The 15,958-nt window shown below is 47.7% G+C and overlaps 1 protein-coding gene and 1 long non-coding RNA gene across 2 annotated transcripts in view; both read right to left on the bottom strand.

Moving 5' to 3' along the window:
• LOC309608954 overlaps positions 1-15,958 on the bottom strand; it is a 1,139,914-nt gene that overhangs the window by 365,715 nt on the left and 758,241 nt on the right. The window lies entirely within an intron of this gene.
• ASCL1 (achaete-scute family bHLH transcription factor 1) lies at positions 8,736-15,778 on the bottom strand. The gene is made up of 2 exons (XM_082349676.1): positions 14,459-15,778; positions 8,736-14,115 (listed from the first exon to the last, which is right to left on the bottom strand). Exon 1 carries the CDS (start codon positions 15,178-15,180, stop codon positions 14,506-14,508), a length of 675 nt encoding a protein of 224 aa, XP_082205802.1. The 5' UTR covers positions 15,181-15,778; the 3' UTR covers positions 8,736-14,115; positions 14,459-14,505.

The raw sequence follows: 15,958 nt of genomic DNA, 5'->3' as shown, positions 1-15,958 counted from the left end.
GGGAAAGTCCACATTCTCCCAGTCTTGATGGTTTGAAATCCTTGCAATCTTGAAATCTGACTGAGAACGTAATTTCAAAAGGATATACCTGGCATTCTCTCCATGCATTCTAATCTTGGATGTACCCCTTACTAGCTGTGTGATGTTGGGCAAGTCATTTGATAACTCCAGGACTCCATTTCATCATCTGTAGCTCAAGAGATTGAGAGAGGAGACCTCTTAAGTACTTCCACCTTTAAACATTCAATGGCTCCATAAGTGAAACTGATGACACTGTGTTGAGAAATCTGACCTATTTTCCAACTTCAAAGTACAAACAAATAAAGTAGACTGAAAGGATTGGGAGCAGATGCCAGCTTGTTGGGGTCCACGAACTGGTGCAAAGCAGCTCCTGGGGTAAAATCTACTGTAAAGAGACCTTGAATCTCCTTGAGACCCATTATCCATCCTCCTCTTCTTCCTTATTAACAGAATCCCACTTGTGTTTGAAGCAGCAATATTCCTGGCTTTAAAAGCCTATTCCTGGCTTCTTTGGCCCCTTCCATTAGCCATTTGGTATAGTTCTGACCTAAGAGGTATAATTGCGACTTACTGAGGGGACTTACAGGAAAGCATTTTAGAGGAGAGCAGCTTTAGCCAGCCCAACCCTTCTCTGCTCTTTATTTTTCCCCTTCTTGCCTAGAAAGCAGACATGATCTGGAGCCAGAACAATCATCCTGGGACCACAAGACACAAAGCCAACGCTAAGTAAGGATGGAAATCTAGTCAGCAACTGTGGCCTGAGAGCATTGTGGGCCATCATACTAACCTCGATTACTATATCCAGCTTCTTCCTCTGGAGGGAGGAAGGAAGATCCCTCATATTTCGTTTCACCATCACAGGTTGGATTTCCTGCACACACCATCAAACCTATTTCTGGTAAAAGTGATGACTGACCTCCCTCATAGAGTGATGCTTGAGCCCATTTCCCTGCAACATGTACTGGGGAGAAACAGATACAATAAATGAGTGCTCCCAGAAAAAAAAAAAAAAAAAAAAAGACAAAACTAATTGAATGTCTTCTAGGACAGAGACCATATTTTATTCATCTTTATAGCCCCACTGCTCAGTGTAGACATGGCATACTTCAGGGTCACAATTTCTATGACTTAAATTAATGATGAAAAGAGGAAACAATCTTTTTCCACCAAGGAGTCATTTTACCTCTATGGCAGCAAACATTCACACCTGAGGATTTGCCATTAAGTCCATTGGACTGACTCTCCTCCCTCCCCAGGTCACATAAAACCAGTCTATGGGGACATCACATAGGACACATAAGAAGCTACTGATTATTTTGCCAGTGTGGCTGACATGCCCTTAAGGAAAAACTAATAGCCAGGCTCCTGGAGTAAACTAAGTGCCCTTCTGATACCATCCATACCCAGCAATGATGACACTTGCCCTAAAAGGTGTGACAGTGCGGCAGAGCTGAGGAGAGGAGTACCTGGGAGACCCAGGGGCGCCCTGGGGTGACCGTGCAGGAGGGCAGAAGATGAAAGAGGCTCTTCTCCTCCTTCTCCTCTGCCACACTCCTCACCGGGAGGGGGCTCAACTGAACTTCAGATCTGAACTACAATTCTATTTACAAGATATTAACCCCCTACCTAGGAAAGAGTTTTCACAGTGAAGCCAGCAGTTACCAGGCGCAAGATGATCAGATGAGAGGAGATGTCTTGCCACAGCGCAATTTAAAGAATTGCTACTATCACCACCTGCATCCATCTCCAGCCAGAACTCAAAGGCAAGTTTCTCAAGTTGCCCTAAGTTGTCACCACCATCAACACTCTAGAGCAAGGATATGAAATCTATGACCTGAAAGCCAAAGCCTGTTTTTGTATAAAAAAAAAAATGATTGGAACACAAGCATACTTTTAAATTTACATATTGTTCCTGCCGCTTTTGTACTACAATAGCAGAAAATATTTACTTGCTACCCTTTATGGAAATAGTTGGCTGACCCCTCCTCTAAAAGCTGCTTGTCTCTTTGTTGTTGTTGTTTGTTATTTGGTTTGGTTTGGTTTGGTTTGGTTTGGTTTGCGGTTGCCCAGCATCTGAGCACCTTTCCATTGGAGGTTCTTAAGCATTTTGGTAGAAAGCAGAGTCCGTCTCCTACTATAAAAGTGGGCAAGGTCAGACACCACTTTCCTGGCCTCCCTTGCATCTATAATATGTCTCAAGATGCTCCCTCCCCAGATGTAGACTTGATAGCTAGTGTCATAAAGAACCAAGGACAGCAGAGAATCCATCTTTGTCACAATGGCAGCTGGGGCTACGGCTACAGCCAACCAGTTTCTAGGTAGCAGTGGCCCCATCAGTCCCAGCAGGACATCCAGTGTCGAGTCCTGGAGATGGTGTCAGTATAGACAGTGGTGTCCAGAGGCTGGAGGCAGAGTGGCGGCAGCCTCATCCAGCGATTGTGGGGAATGATTTTATCCATGATTTTGGCTTTGGCTCAGCCTCACCTTTTCTAACCCACTTTCTGACCCTCGAATTAGCCTTTACAGTAATTCCAGGAATGACTCAAATCCTCTTGATAAATTTCTTTTCAGTTTAAATCAGCCAGAGTTTATTTCTGTTGCTTGCAACTGGGAGCTCTGATGGATAAAAACATCTACTTTTTTTAATGTTCGTAGAGCGACTAGCAGATTACAAATCAGCATCGCACAACCTGTTTTGTTCTTGTGACAACCCTGTGAAGTGTGGTTTTATGCCCACTTAACAGATGAGGAAGCTGAGGCTAAGTGAGGTTAAGCGATCTCTTTGAGTCGACACTGGAATCCCTCTCTACTGTGCCAAACAGGCAGAACTCCTTTTATAACATCAGGCACATGCGCATCAGTTTCACTTATAAATTAAACAAATCCCATCTCTTCTTCAAAGCCCACAGAGGGCTGAAAGCTCCGTTTCTGCTTACCAGCATCTTGTCATTTTTCACCTCCTTTATTCTAAGTCCAGGTGGCTTTATTTTTTCATTTGAAAATGTCATCACCACGTCATTAGCAATGCACTGTTACCTGACAGTAGGAAGAAGCGTCCCCAGGCCATATGGCTGAGTTTAATCTACATGGTCACGGTGTAATCCTGTTGAAATGGCTTCCCTTTGCAATCAAAACCGAATTTCACACTTTACCAAGATGGGGACAGCTCTCTTCTTCCCCAGAGTAATATAGATCTCCCCAGGCAGCCAAGGCCAATGGAAATGGCTTTCTTCTCTAGGCCAGCAGCAGGTGGGGGGCAGGGCTGGGAGGTCAGCATGAATGGGAAGAGGCTGGAAAGGAGTCAGAGTCTAGAGTAATCCTCTGTATTCCCCACGTATGGATTACCACTGGGGACATTCGACCCCTGGCACCTGGGAAAACTAAATTTGGAATAGAAGTCACTTTTATCCAATTGGTGGTTTTATCATTGTTGTTGCTTCTAAAGTTAGTTATCTGACATATCTCCAGAAGGGCTACAATTAAAATCGCTGTCCAGAGCATGTAGTTAATCAGGATCTCCAGGAACATGTATTTCAAGCAGACATCCTCCTGCGTTCATTATAAAGCAGTCATCTCAGTCCAGTGTATGAGAACCACTGATGTAAATAGATATAAAAAAGTATTTGAATGTCATGGGATGAGGAACAAGCAGAATGAAAGAATGTGACATCACTTACAATTGGTAAAGTTGTTTGTTTGTTTAAAATGCAATAATATCTAGTGGGTACTCTTCACTGCTGCTGAAATTGTAACTGATTCCACCTGTCTGAAGGCAATTGTAGGTGATATGAATCCAAAAGCCTTCAGAAAGCACATTTCCTTTAACAAAACAGTTCTCTTTCAGATGTGTCTTGGGGACATAATCTTGTGTAATTGTTTGGTTATAAGGTTTTTCATTTCAGAATTTATTCACAAATAGCAAAAAAATAAAAATAAAGAGAAAGAAACCTCTCTGTGTAAAACTACAGATTGTTTAAGATGTTATTCTATCAACATTTAAAATTATGTTGTAGAAGACTATTTGAGGATTCAGAAATGTGTAACTACCAGATTTTGGGGTGTCTTTCTTACCTCATAAACTGTAAGGGCTGGGATTGTGTTGGTCTTTTCCAGTACTGTATCCTGAGGGCCTAGAATAGGGCCTGGGAAAATATTTGCGGAATTAATGACTAAACTGATTAATGTTCATATTTTTAAAAAATATGTTCATATTTTAAAAAGTGAATTGTATGATGCCACTTTGTCAAAAAAAATATAGATAATTAGACTGAGTGGTTTCCTTTGGTTGGTAGAGTTATAGGTGATGGCTAGTCTCTTCTTTTCACTTATAACAAGATACTTATTATATCACAGATATATTTCCATGTTATTAAACATAAATCTACATCACCATTTAAAATTCTGTACCATATAGCTTCCTATGAGTCTGCCAATATATATTTGAACAAATACTTCCACACTGAAGTTTCAGGTTGTGTTATATTCTTCAACACTGTAAAAAATACTACTACTACAACAACAAACACTCTTTGCTGTGTGTCTTTTGAGCATGTCTGATGGTTTTCCTTAGAAAAAGTACCTAGAATTAGAATTAGCATGTCTGTTTTCATCTGTAGAGGCTCTCTAGCAACAAATTAGCTGTTCTCTGAAATATATACCCTCTTCAGATGTCACGGAATAAATCCCCTTCATTTGTGTGTCCCAGGGAAGCAGGGTAATATTCTTGAGAATGGGGAGATGGGTGTAGATGGGTGTAGGCCTCTTCTTGGTTGGTCCAACAGGAAAAGACTGGGGAAGGAGCCTGCCTAGTACAGGTGCTGCTTCTCTCCCAAGTTTAGCTTCCGTGCCCTTGGGAAGTGGAGATATTATGAACCATGTGAATGCTGATGCTGGACTGGTCCAGCCTGGCCCCCTCCCAGGGCTGTGGTGTTCGCTCATTCTGTCTTTTCATGGGAAAGATCCCATCGTTAGTTTATACAAACCACCTTTGGCTACATCACCGTGGTTATACAAACTGTACAGTTTTCACTTTAGCAGTCTTATATTAGGTGCTTGGGGAATGGCGTGTTCATACAGTTGGTCTGCATTTCAAACATGACTGCATTCTAAGCATCTTTAGCCAATGGAATATTTTCATAAAATACCTCAAAAGTAGACCTTGTGTTTACACTCCTCCATTATTCATGGCCAGCAGTCTGTGAGGTAATGATTTTATATCAAGGACAGAATCTGTCTTCGCGAAGATGAAGAAGGTTACTCAGAGAAGGAGGAAAACAGGAAAATGTGGGAGACACAAAGAAGGCCATGAAGATCATCCCTACTCTCTGGAAACCAAACCATTCACACCAGGAACCAGTGGAAAAGCAATCACTGAGAAGCTGACCACCTGTTGCAGAATTGGGAAACATTCCCTGGATTATAAACTTTTCTTGCTCGCTTTCTTTTTCTTTTTTTAATTGGTGTCTTGGAACTTGGAAGAGCTAATTGCTGGGTGGCAACAGCAAGCCTGGAGGTTTGGGAGTTGATGCAAATCTAAATAATCTAAATAATAGTGACAGATGCAATGGAAGTGGTGGCCATTCCTTGAATTTCTATGAATGGTTTTCTGAAGATTTTCCTTCTAAGACCTGGGAAGAGGCCAGAGTTCTGAAGCACTTCAGAATGCTGAGAGAACAAGGCTCCTGGAGGGGAGCCCAGTGGCCAGTTCTGGCCTCTAGTGCTCACTTTCTTCCAGCAAAGCCATCACTCCTTGGAGCTTCATTTTTGTCTTCCACGAACTGGGCTGAGATTTCCTCCCTGCCTCACCAGGGGTAGTAAGCAACAGCAAAACCAGAGAATGACCGCTCACCTCTCAGAGGCACTGAAACACTTCCACGCCACCAGGCAGTCTCCCTAACATCCATGAACATGGACTCAGCTTTAGCTCACACCATCCTTGTGGCATGGCCACCACAGAACAACAGAAGACAAAATTCCCTGATGTTTTCGCTATATATGTTTCATGAATGTAATTGCTTATGTGACATATAATTTCCTGATACACAAGAATAAAAGACCATATCCTATTTCATTTTCAACAGAATTTTCTTGAGCACCTACTATGTGCTAGATACTATGCTAGGCACTTCTGCATAGTCTATTTCATTCTATCTTTATAATTAGCCTCACACATAGGTGTTATTATCTCCACTTACACAGATGAGGAAACAAAGATTTGTGATGATGCATGGGGAACCCCAGCAAAGTCTCTTGATCCCCAAATCAAGTATCTTCCAGAACAAAATTATGTTCAAAGAAAATCAAAAGGAATCTAAGGAATCCCTCCCTTCCTCCTTCCTTTCATTTCTCCCTTTCTTCCCTCTTACCTTGCTTTCACATGTTTTCGAGTGTCAAGCATGTGCCAGGATATTCTGAAAGCAGGGAATATTTTTGGCAATCCAAGAAAGATGGCAGAGAACATGCTCTCATACTGGTGGGGTTTTCAGAAGCAGACAAGCATAGAGTTGGTCTTTGGATCTCATTGAAGAAACTATGGGCTGGATTATGGTGGAAAGAACATGGAATTTGGAGTCAGACAAACCTGAGTTCAAATTCTGACTCTGCCACTCCCTGGCTTTGTGATCATGGACAAGTCACGTAACCTCCCTCAGCCCCTCAGTTTTTTCATCCATAAGGCAAATACATATAATAATACACCATCTTATAGGATTGCCCTGATTATTAGCAAAATAAGATGCCTGGCACTTGGAAAAAGCTCAGTAACAGGAGCTGAGGGTGTAGCTACTTTAACTATATCCTTTGTAGGAAAAGGTCTTGCTCTCCTGCTCTGGGCTGGGAGGTCTGTTCATCTGTCCATCCTCACACCTATCTCCTATGACCTCTCCCAGGCACCTTGTGCTGATTCTTCCAAAGAAGAAGCTGGGAGTATCTCCTCGCATCTGACACTGCTGAAACCGCACTCAGGCGGCCTCCAGCTTCTTTGGCTTTGAAATCCCTGCTCCTTTGGCTGGCGGGCGCTTCAAGGGGTGGAGGGCCAATTCGCCATGGCGGTTTGTATCTGCAGCGGGGCTGACAGGCTGGGAGAGGAAGGCGTTAATGTTTTCTGACAGGCGACCCCTAATTGTGGGAGCTTTTCTTCTTGGGCTTTCTGTGAAATTCTGACTTAGGCGAGCAGCATAACAAAATGGGAGGGCATTGAGCCGGGCTTGCACTACACTGAGCTGGGGGGAGGAGGGGGGTCGGGGGGGGGATGCTGGCCCAGCATTATTCATGAAGATTTTCAGCTGTTTTTGTCTTTTAACTAAACTTTGAGTTTGATCAGAGGGCTGGCCGGCCTCCCTTTCGCCAAAGGCCCCGCTGGCACCTGGACAATGGATGCAGACTGTTTTTCCTGGTAAAAGAGCAGAGCTGGGGGAGGCCGAGGGCTGTGTGTCCTGGAGGTGGGAAGGGAGGGCTGGGCGAGGGGGGGCAGGTTTACTACTGTCCTGGTCTTGGGCAGAGGGGTGGTTACTGATAGAATTTCCAACTCCCCCCAACACAGGCAGGCACCCTCTGACTGCTGAATTTCTAGGCTCTACAGCTTCATCCATGAAAATGCACACAGCTGCTGGTTCTCCCGTTTGCTGTTCAAATGCCACACTCCCTTCCCCTCCAAATAGCTTTCTTCTGCTCTGTCTACCCCACTGCACTCCCTCCTTCCAAAGGGCCCACTGGCTGGAGTAAGGTTCCAGTCTACAAGTGTTTGGGTGGTGCTGCCTTTTATGGTTATTATTATTATTGTAAATAACGACGGCGAAGAGCAAACAAGTGAAGAAAGGAGAGGGAGAAGGTGACTCGGATGATAGTTAGAGACCCAAAGAAAGGCAGGCAGAAGTGTTGCGCCCCAGAAAGGACTGAGGAGCCCAGAGGCGGTGGTGCTGGGCAGCGCCCAGCGGCGGTGCAGCTTCCCTGCCCGGGAGCAGGGAGTGCGCGGGGCGCGAGGTGCTCTCCAAGTGCTCTGGCTTTTGGCAGGTGTCAAGCTTTTGTCCCCTGCATCCACTTCCTGCCCGGACAGCCCGGACCCAGGGCCCAGTCCTCTCCAACGTACTTTGCAGAAAGTGACTCCCTTTAAGGAGTGCGGGTTGGCGCCTTTCCCCCATCTCATCCCCAAAATAGCCCTGGTCGCCAGCGCATCAAAGGCGGCTTTGTGAGCGGCCGCCTGCAGGCTGCCTGGAGGGGGGCGCACGTGGGGCGTTCTGGGAGCGCGTCCCACTGCCCTCTCCAACCTCTCTCTCTTCTTTCATTCATTCTTTTCTCCTCTCCTGCTTTGTCTCTATCTCCCTCTTGTTTTTCTCCTCGTCTTTATCTCTCCATCCTTGCCTCTCTCCTCCCCTCCCCCACCTTTCCTCGTTTTTTCCCTCCTCCTCTCTCTTCTCCCCCCCTCCCTTCTCTCCCTCTCCCTCTCTTCCAGTCTCTTTCTCTCGCTCTCCTTTTTCTCTCCATCTCTTCTCCCTCTCTCCCTTCCTCCACCTTTGCCTTTCTCTCTCTCTCTCTCACCTCCGTCCTCTTCCTTTTTCCCACCTCTCCCCTCCAAGCGGGCGACCAAGCTTCCTCTCCCCTCCCCCCCCACCTCCCCCATCCCTGCCGTCAGGTAGCCGGGCGAGGCCCAGGCGCGCGCAGCTGACAGCGGACGCATGCCTGCAGCCAATCAATGCCCGGATGCGCTGCTGCTTGAATAAATCATTAAGCCTGACACGCGCTCGGGCCCGCGCTCTGCGCTGCAACTTGCTTCCTGCCATAAACCTACACACCCTCTTTTGTAACAACCTAATCTTGCATACAAAGGAAGTAGGAATATAACTTCAACCTGCGCTGGAGCCCAGCCCTTGGCATTCGCAGTGGGAAAAAGAACGTTAGTGTCAGCGAATCCACTTCCCTCCTTACCTTTGAGTCCGGATAACCGGGAGTTTCTGAGGAAATCCGAAAACAAATCATTTCTTGGGCCAGGAGTGGAGAGAGGGAGAAAAAAGTTCAGAGACTTCTCAACAATAGGAAAAGGGAAACAGCGTTGAGGGCATTTAGTACATCAGAGAAGCATCCATAGTGTTTTAAAAACAGGTTGCCGTAAAACAAGCTCGGAGAGCTCGCTCTAGACCATATAAAATAAGACAAGTCCTAGAAATGTTGACAAAACTTAATCGTGTGTCCCTCCCTTTTTAAATGAGTGCGTAAATGGATGAGTGAATGAATGGGTGAATGAAAGCATGAATGGCTGCCCCACAGCAGCATGGTCTTTAGCTTGGTGGAAAGTCCCCAGCACCACCTCTCTACCTGGTTCAGGAAGCTCGTGAGAAGAGGGTATCCCTCGTGCTGATATAGTCAGGGACAGCTCTAAAGCCCTTTCATTTTCTATTCATCTGGTGATCTATGCAAGGGAAGGCATTTTCCTCATTTTCCAGGAGAGAAAACTGAAACTGACTTCTTTTACAAACTTTCAAGTAAGTCATTCCCAGCTCCAAAACGTAAAGTGATCTTCCAGAGTTTGGTTTTGAATAGAACTAGGTTCACCTCTGCCCTACGAAGTTTCTATGAGTCCCTGAAAATCGTACACAAAATGAGTATTTCCCTGAGGTCCTGCGGGAGAATAACCTGGGTATCAGCCAGGGTCAGCAGGAGCCGGTAGCACACTTGAAAGGGCAAATGAAAAGAGTTTAATGGAGAGACGGAGGTCAGTGGAACTAAAGGAATCAAAAGGTTGCAGCACCCAGAGACTAGGAACGAGGGGGAGCCTTACCATCTCTGGCTTGCAGGGGACAGAAGAGGAAGCTATTACCACATCTCAGCAAGAGCTGTTGCTATGGGAGAGAAGCCTCCTGACAAGAGCTGTCCTGAGACCAAGAGCCACCGCCAAAGCAACTGAGGAGCTTTGCAGGGAGGAGCAGGGATAAAAGTGTCCTGACCTACCCCCACTCCTACCTCACAAACTCCTAGTGGTGCCTCCTAGTGGCCAAACCCAGCAGGAAGCCAGAGGGCAAGAGAGACCTAGTGAAGAGGTCCACAAAATCAGCTTCCTGAGATGCAGAGCAGGGCAGGAGCTGGAGAGATTCCAGTGAACAAGACAAGTAAGATCCCTGTCCTCATGAAGTGTACCTTCTACTAGGGGGCAATTGATAGCAATTGTATAAACAAACAGGTGTTTTTTGTTTGTTTGTTGGGTTTTTTGTTTTGTTTTGTTTTGGTAGGACTAGATGCCAGGAAGGAGAAACAGCATAATGGATAAAGAGTGACTGTGGCCGTGGGAAAGCTGCTTTAGACAGGATGATCAAGGAAAGCTTCTCAGAAGAGGTGGTGTTTGAGGTAAGGTGACCTGGACTTCCCCCGGGAAGCCTACCTTGACTCCACATCTACTCCCAGACTTCTTTTCATGTGCTTTGTGGGTAAGCCTCAAATCTAGGCTGATTTAGATACATCAACTAACCAGTCCCCATGAAAATGAGAGACTAGAATAACGCCACCAAGTGCTCATATTTACACATAGCTTGTAATCTCCCCTACAAGGCCCTGTGCTAAGTCCTTTACGTAGCCTCCTGTTGCTGCTGTGGGTACCCTCAACCCCATGTTATAAACAAGAATACTGAAGCTCAGAAGGAAGGGGGTGTCGATTCCCTGCTCTAACTTCCCAAGCCCTGCAAGAACAGCGAAGTGTAAATGCATACTCTACTCCCTCTTTCTTACTAGCCTCAGTCCTAGCCCTTTGACGCTCTAGGCAGAGGTTTGACTGGTGTCTTCCTTCTTCGGTGGGCCCGTCTGATATGAACTTGACATAGCTATTTCTCCATGCACATCCCCCTACTCCCAGTTTAACAGTGTGAAAGGCAGAGTCAGGGAGGTGAGACGTGTGTCCCAGTAGCTCCAGCACAGCCTCTGATAATACTCGCATTCAACAGTTTTGCAGCCAGCGGCGGGTCTATTTTTTTCTTTCTCTCTCGCACCCCCCCGCTCCTCCTGGTCAATTTCAGGAGGCTCCAGGCTGAATTCGGTGGTCTCCAGGCCATTTTTTTGAATAGGTAAGATTTCTCAGTCAATAAAGTCAAGGCAGTTTTCTTCCCCAGCACCCTCCTCCCCCCAAAAAAAGAAAGCGGGAGTTGGGGCTAAGACGGGGGAGAGGCCGCGACTGCTAGCCGCTGGGGTCTACGTTTTGTATTTCGCTGACAGCCCAGGGCCGCTCCAAAGCCCGCCGCGCAGCCAATGGGCAGCGGTGATTTATGGAGCTGACTAATGCTGGCTGAATGCGGCCTGTCAGAGCGCCCTGAATGGCTTCCCTTCGCCGCACAAGCCCCGGCTTTGTGTTGCTAAGCGATTAGAGCAGATGTAATGAGATTTTGCCCAATCCCCGCTTTGCCCTTTCCTAGCTTCGGCAAAATTGTGTGTGTGTTTGTGAATTTTTAGAGTTTGCCTCCGCATTGTGGCAAACAACGGCTAACTTTGCCCCGAGTTTAACGAGACTGGATATCTCCCATTCAGAAGTGAGTAAAAGAACACCTGTCTTCACAAGGAGAAGGGGGGAAACATCCCCTTTGTGGGGACTGAAACATTATCCTAATGTTATATTCATAGCCATAAATGACTTGCTACACTTTCTTTGCGTACCTTATCTGGAAACTTGCAAAGGAGCTAAATTAAAAGAATAAGAAATGCATGGCGGGGGGGAGGGGGGGACCCAGCTCTGGTCCTCCAAATGAGAAGATAAAAATAAAGCAGGCATCACAAAAGCATTACTTCCCTCAAGTAAGCTCTAAATTGGCCCACTGCTGGCAGAAAGTCCGATTATTTATGGCGATGAGGAATTTACTGATTTTTTTTTCCGCCTTAATTACGCTCATCTCTTTGAAAGGGACTGAAGCCTCAATGTGCATTCTATAGAGGGTCATTTAGCAAAATGACATCAGACGCTGTGGCGTGCTCCGCGCATCGCGGCTTTAAAAAATGATTATTCTGTGCCACTAAATGGTATAGATGTACCAACACAGACTAGATTTTTAACTCTGGAAGACGTGCTGGCTCCCTGCTCTTTGTTGGGTTTTGTAAGATGCATTTTGCGCTCGGCTTTCCGCTTGGCTGGAGACACGCTAACTGAATCTGCAAGTAATGCAAGCGGCGAGCGAGGAGCCGGCAAGAGGCGGAGTAGGATTCTGATCACGTCCGTGCTAACTGACAAGAAGCAAGCCAGCCAAAAACCCACCAATTTCTTTTTGAATCTTGGTAATTGGGTACTTTTACACGCAGCTCACGCCATTCGGATAGAGTCACAAGCTTAGATAGGCCAGTGTCTCAAAGCGACCACACATTTCTAAGGCTTTCATTTAAATCTAACTCCTGTAAGAAATTTACATCCTACGTGCCCTTTACTTAAAACCAATATGGAAAGTGTGTGCTGTGGGGAAAAGGAGTAGAAAATGCATGCCTGGCAGTGAAGGAAGAAGAACACACCTACCACTGAGAGTGTGGACAGGGCTACCTCCCCTAAGCCCAGCCTCAGGCACCGCATCCTTTCTCCCACCCCTAGCGTTCATGATCTCATCCAGCCCTTCCACAGTTTCACAATGAGAAACTCGGAATGGGGGTAAGGGTTAGAAACTGGGGTGAGGACCCTCTCTTTCCAGTTCACTTTTGGAGGAATTTTTTCAATGTAAAGTCATGTTATCAAAAGGTGATGTAGCCATTAATCACCACCTATTCTCTAGGTGTCTGTGTACATTTGCAACATGAACGTCGAGAAGAACCATATACGTGTGTGTGCATATATATATATATGTACATTCATCATAGAATCATCTTGGATAGGACTGGTCACAGCACTTATCTTTGTCATTTCTGCCACTTAGCATGTTTCTTACCACCTTCTTCTCCCCCGCTCTTTCCCTTTGACATTTTCATAATAACTTGGGCAGGGGCAGTAGCGTCAAAGAAGACTCGGAGGCGGCTGATTATTTTCATTTGTAAAAAAAAGAAAAAGTTTTATTATGAAACTAGTTTGTATAAAACAGGGTTATACATGGGTTTTTTTTTTGTAAGTTTGTAATAAAACAGTAAGAAAAAAAAAAAAAGGCAGTGATAGAAATTTCCCAAAAGGCAACCCATCAAAACCAACTGGCTGCCACTTTGCGTTTGGACAGTAGCTGCATAAACTTTGTTCTTCTTGAACAGTATTTAATAACATCATTAATACATTAACAAAGTTTCTATAAAGTAAGACACATTGGTGCTGAAGTACATCTGGTGGCCTTTTGATCTCACCTATGAGGACAGTTCTTTACAAAACCACATAGGGAAAACGGCAGTTGTAAGGTGAACTACACATCTAAAATATGCAGAGGTAATAGCATTACATGTTAAAGTATCAAGATATACACATTTTAAACCATTTGTACAAAACTCTATAAATTTTTTCTCTCTCTCTTATGTACAAAAATATCTTAATATATCCCCAAACTGGTTAGGATAGATACAAATAGATTTTTCTTATAATAAAAAAAATTCACAAAAGATTGGAAGCATTCTATGATGAAAAAAGTAGAAAAGATGGTGTGAGGGAGTGGAGCTTGGGGAGGGAGCCCCCACCCCTCCCGGAGAGGATTGGGCTTTCAAAGAGGATACTTTCATTGCAGACAAATGTCCACGGCTTATCGGGATGGAGGATACAGAGACGAAAGACACCAACCCATTTCTAGAGGGCTAAGAACTGCGCTTTCAGAGGGGGCGGGGAGGTCAGCTCTGCCTGTTAGTGGTGGGTGGGAGTTTCTACAGGGCGTGTGCTGCTCCCTTCCGCCAGGAGCCCGCTGTTTTTGCACACAAGCTGCACTTTGTGCATTGACTCGGGCCCTAGTCACTCTTTCTATCTCCGTGAATGATTGGAGTGCAAAGATACTGTTCTGAGCGCATTCCTGTTTTGCGAGAGCCTTGCTTCTCAGGCATGCGGCGCTTAGTTGGCGTAGGGGTTGGTTGCCTGGATTTGTTTGTTTTCTTCTTCTTCTCTTCTTCTTCTTCTTTCTTCTTTTTTCTCCCTTTCAACATCGCTGACGAGAAAGCACTAAAGATGCAGGTTGCGCGGTGGCCCTGTAACATAAGAATGACGGGAGAGGTTAGTGTGCACTTGGAGGCCAGTAGTGGGAGGAAAAGGAGGTCTGGAGACAGATCTGTCAGGTAGAGCGCCTCTTTTGACAGGTCTTAGTACTCGGTTCCCCGCCTCAGCTCTACCCTCCAGTTTTGGAGACCCGGACAAAGCCACTCTCAGAAGCCAAGGCGGAAACTAACATACCAGGATTTGAAATCGACGGACTTTAACAAATCCTTTAAATCAACCCCCCTCCCTCATCTCCGTGGAGACAGTCCCCCTCCTACAGAAGAAAAAGGACGAAGGCAAGAAAATCTCCCCCGTTCCCTCCATAATGCAACCTACCTGCTTCCGAAGTCCATTCGCACCAGGGCCTGACCAGGCCGAGCCCCTCAGAACCAGTTGGTGAAGTCGAGCAGTTCTTGCTCCTCGGGGCTGAGAGGGTCGTAGGAGCCCTCATCCGACGAGTAGGATGAGACCGGCGACCCGGCCATGGAGTTCATGTCGTTGGAGTAGTTGGGGGAGATGGTGGGCGACAGGACGCCCGCCTGGAAGGCGGCGCTCACCGCGTCGTGCTCGTCCAGCAGCTGCTGCAGCGCGCGGATGTACTCGACGGCGGAGCGCAGCGTCTCCACCTTGCTCATCTTCTTGTTGGCCGCGCCGTTGGGGACGTGCTCCCGAAGGGTGGCGAAGCCCAGGTTGACCAGCTTGACGCGGTTGCGCTCGCGCTCGTTGCGGCGCGCCACGGCGGCCGGCTGCTGCTGCGGCAGGCTGTAGCCGAAGCCGCTGAAGTTGAGCCGGCGTTTGCAGCGCATCAGTTCGGGCGAGGACGAGCGCTGTCGCTTGACTTGCTTGGGCGCTGACTTGTGACCGCCCCCTGAGGGCTGGCCGTCGGCCGCGGGGCTCAGCTGCGGCGCCTGCGGCTGCGGCGGCGGCGGCTGCTGCGCGCTCTGCGCCGCCGCGGCCGCCGCAGCCGCCGCCGCGGCCGTGGCAAAGAAGCAGGCTGCGGGCGGCAGGAAGGGCTGCGGGCCTGCGCCGCCGCTCTCCATCTTGGCAGAGCTCTCCATGCGCAGCGGCCGGCGAGGAGTCGCGGGATCGGAGCGGTCCGGGGACGCGAGGTGCGGGGCGCGCGCTGGGGGGACACAGACAGGACCGGGGTGGGGGGTGGGACACGAACAGAGAGGGAGAGAAGGGGAGAGATGAAGAGGGAGCCCGGGGGGAAGTTACAAAAATACAAAATCCCCGGGAGACTTCTTAGGGTGGGAGCAAGGAAGGTGCAACTGCTTCTCCTCCTCCCTCCACTCCTCCTCCCCCCTCCCCTCCTCCCTTCGCAGGTTGGCTTCGGGAGCCTCGCGTGGCGCTCGCGTGTGAGGCTGCCGCTAGCGCCTTCTTGTTTAAAAAAAAAAAAAAACAGCAGAAGAAGCAAAAGTCGGTGGTGAGCGCGCTCTGCTGAGTCTTCTGTTCTTCTCCCCTTAGGGCTGCGCTCTCTTGCGCCGGGTCTCGGTCTCTCCAGCCGCGGCTCGGGCTGTTTGTATTATTTTGTTAACCCCCTTTCTTTCTGATTTCCTTCTTTCACTCGCCCTCCTTGGCCGGCTCCCCGTCGCTGCGCCTTCCACGTTCCCTGGCCAGAAGTGAGAGAGTGCTGGGCGGCTGGAGTGCGGCCGCCTTTTCAATGGGACACCCAGCCCCACGCGCAGCCCTGGCCCCGCCTCGCCCCCCACTCCCCGCTGCTGCAGCGAGCGGCTGCAGCCCCCCCGCCCCCCTCCTCTTACCTCCTCCTCCCACCCCCTCCCTAAACTCCCCCTCCTCCCCTCCCCTCCCCCCGCCCGTCCCCCGAGCCCGTTC

The sequence above is a fragment of the Balaenoptera borealis genome (genome assembly GCF_965194805.1).
Source record: "Balaenoptera borealis genome assembly, chromosome: 13".
NCBI classification, from domain to species: Eukaryota; Metazoa; Chordata; class Mammalia; order Artiodactyla; family Balaenopteridae; genus Balaenoptera; species Balaenoptera borealis.
The sequence above is the reverse complement of the archived record's forward strand: the minus strand, read 5'-3'. Positions and strand labels throughout refer to the sequence as shown.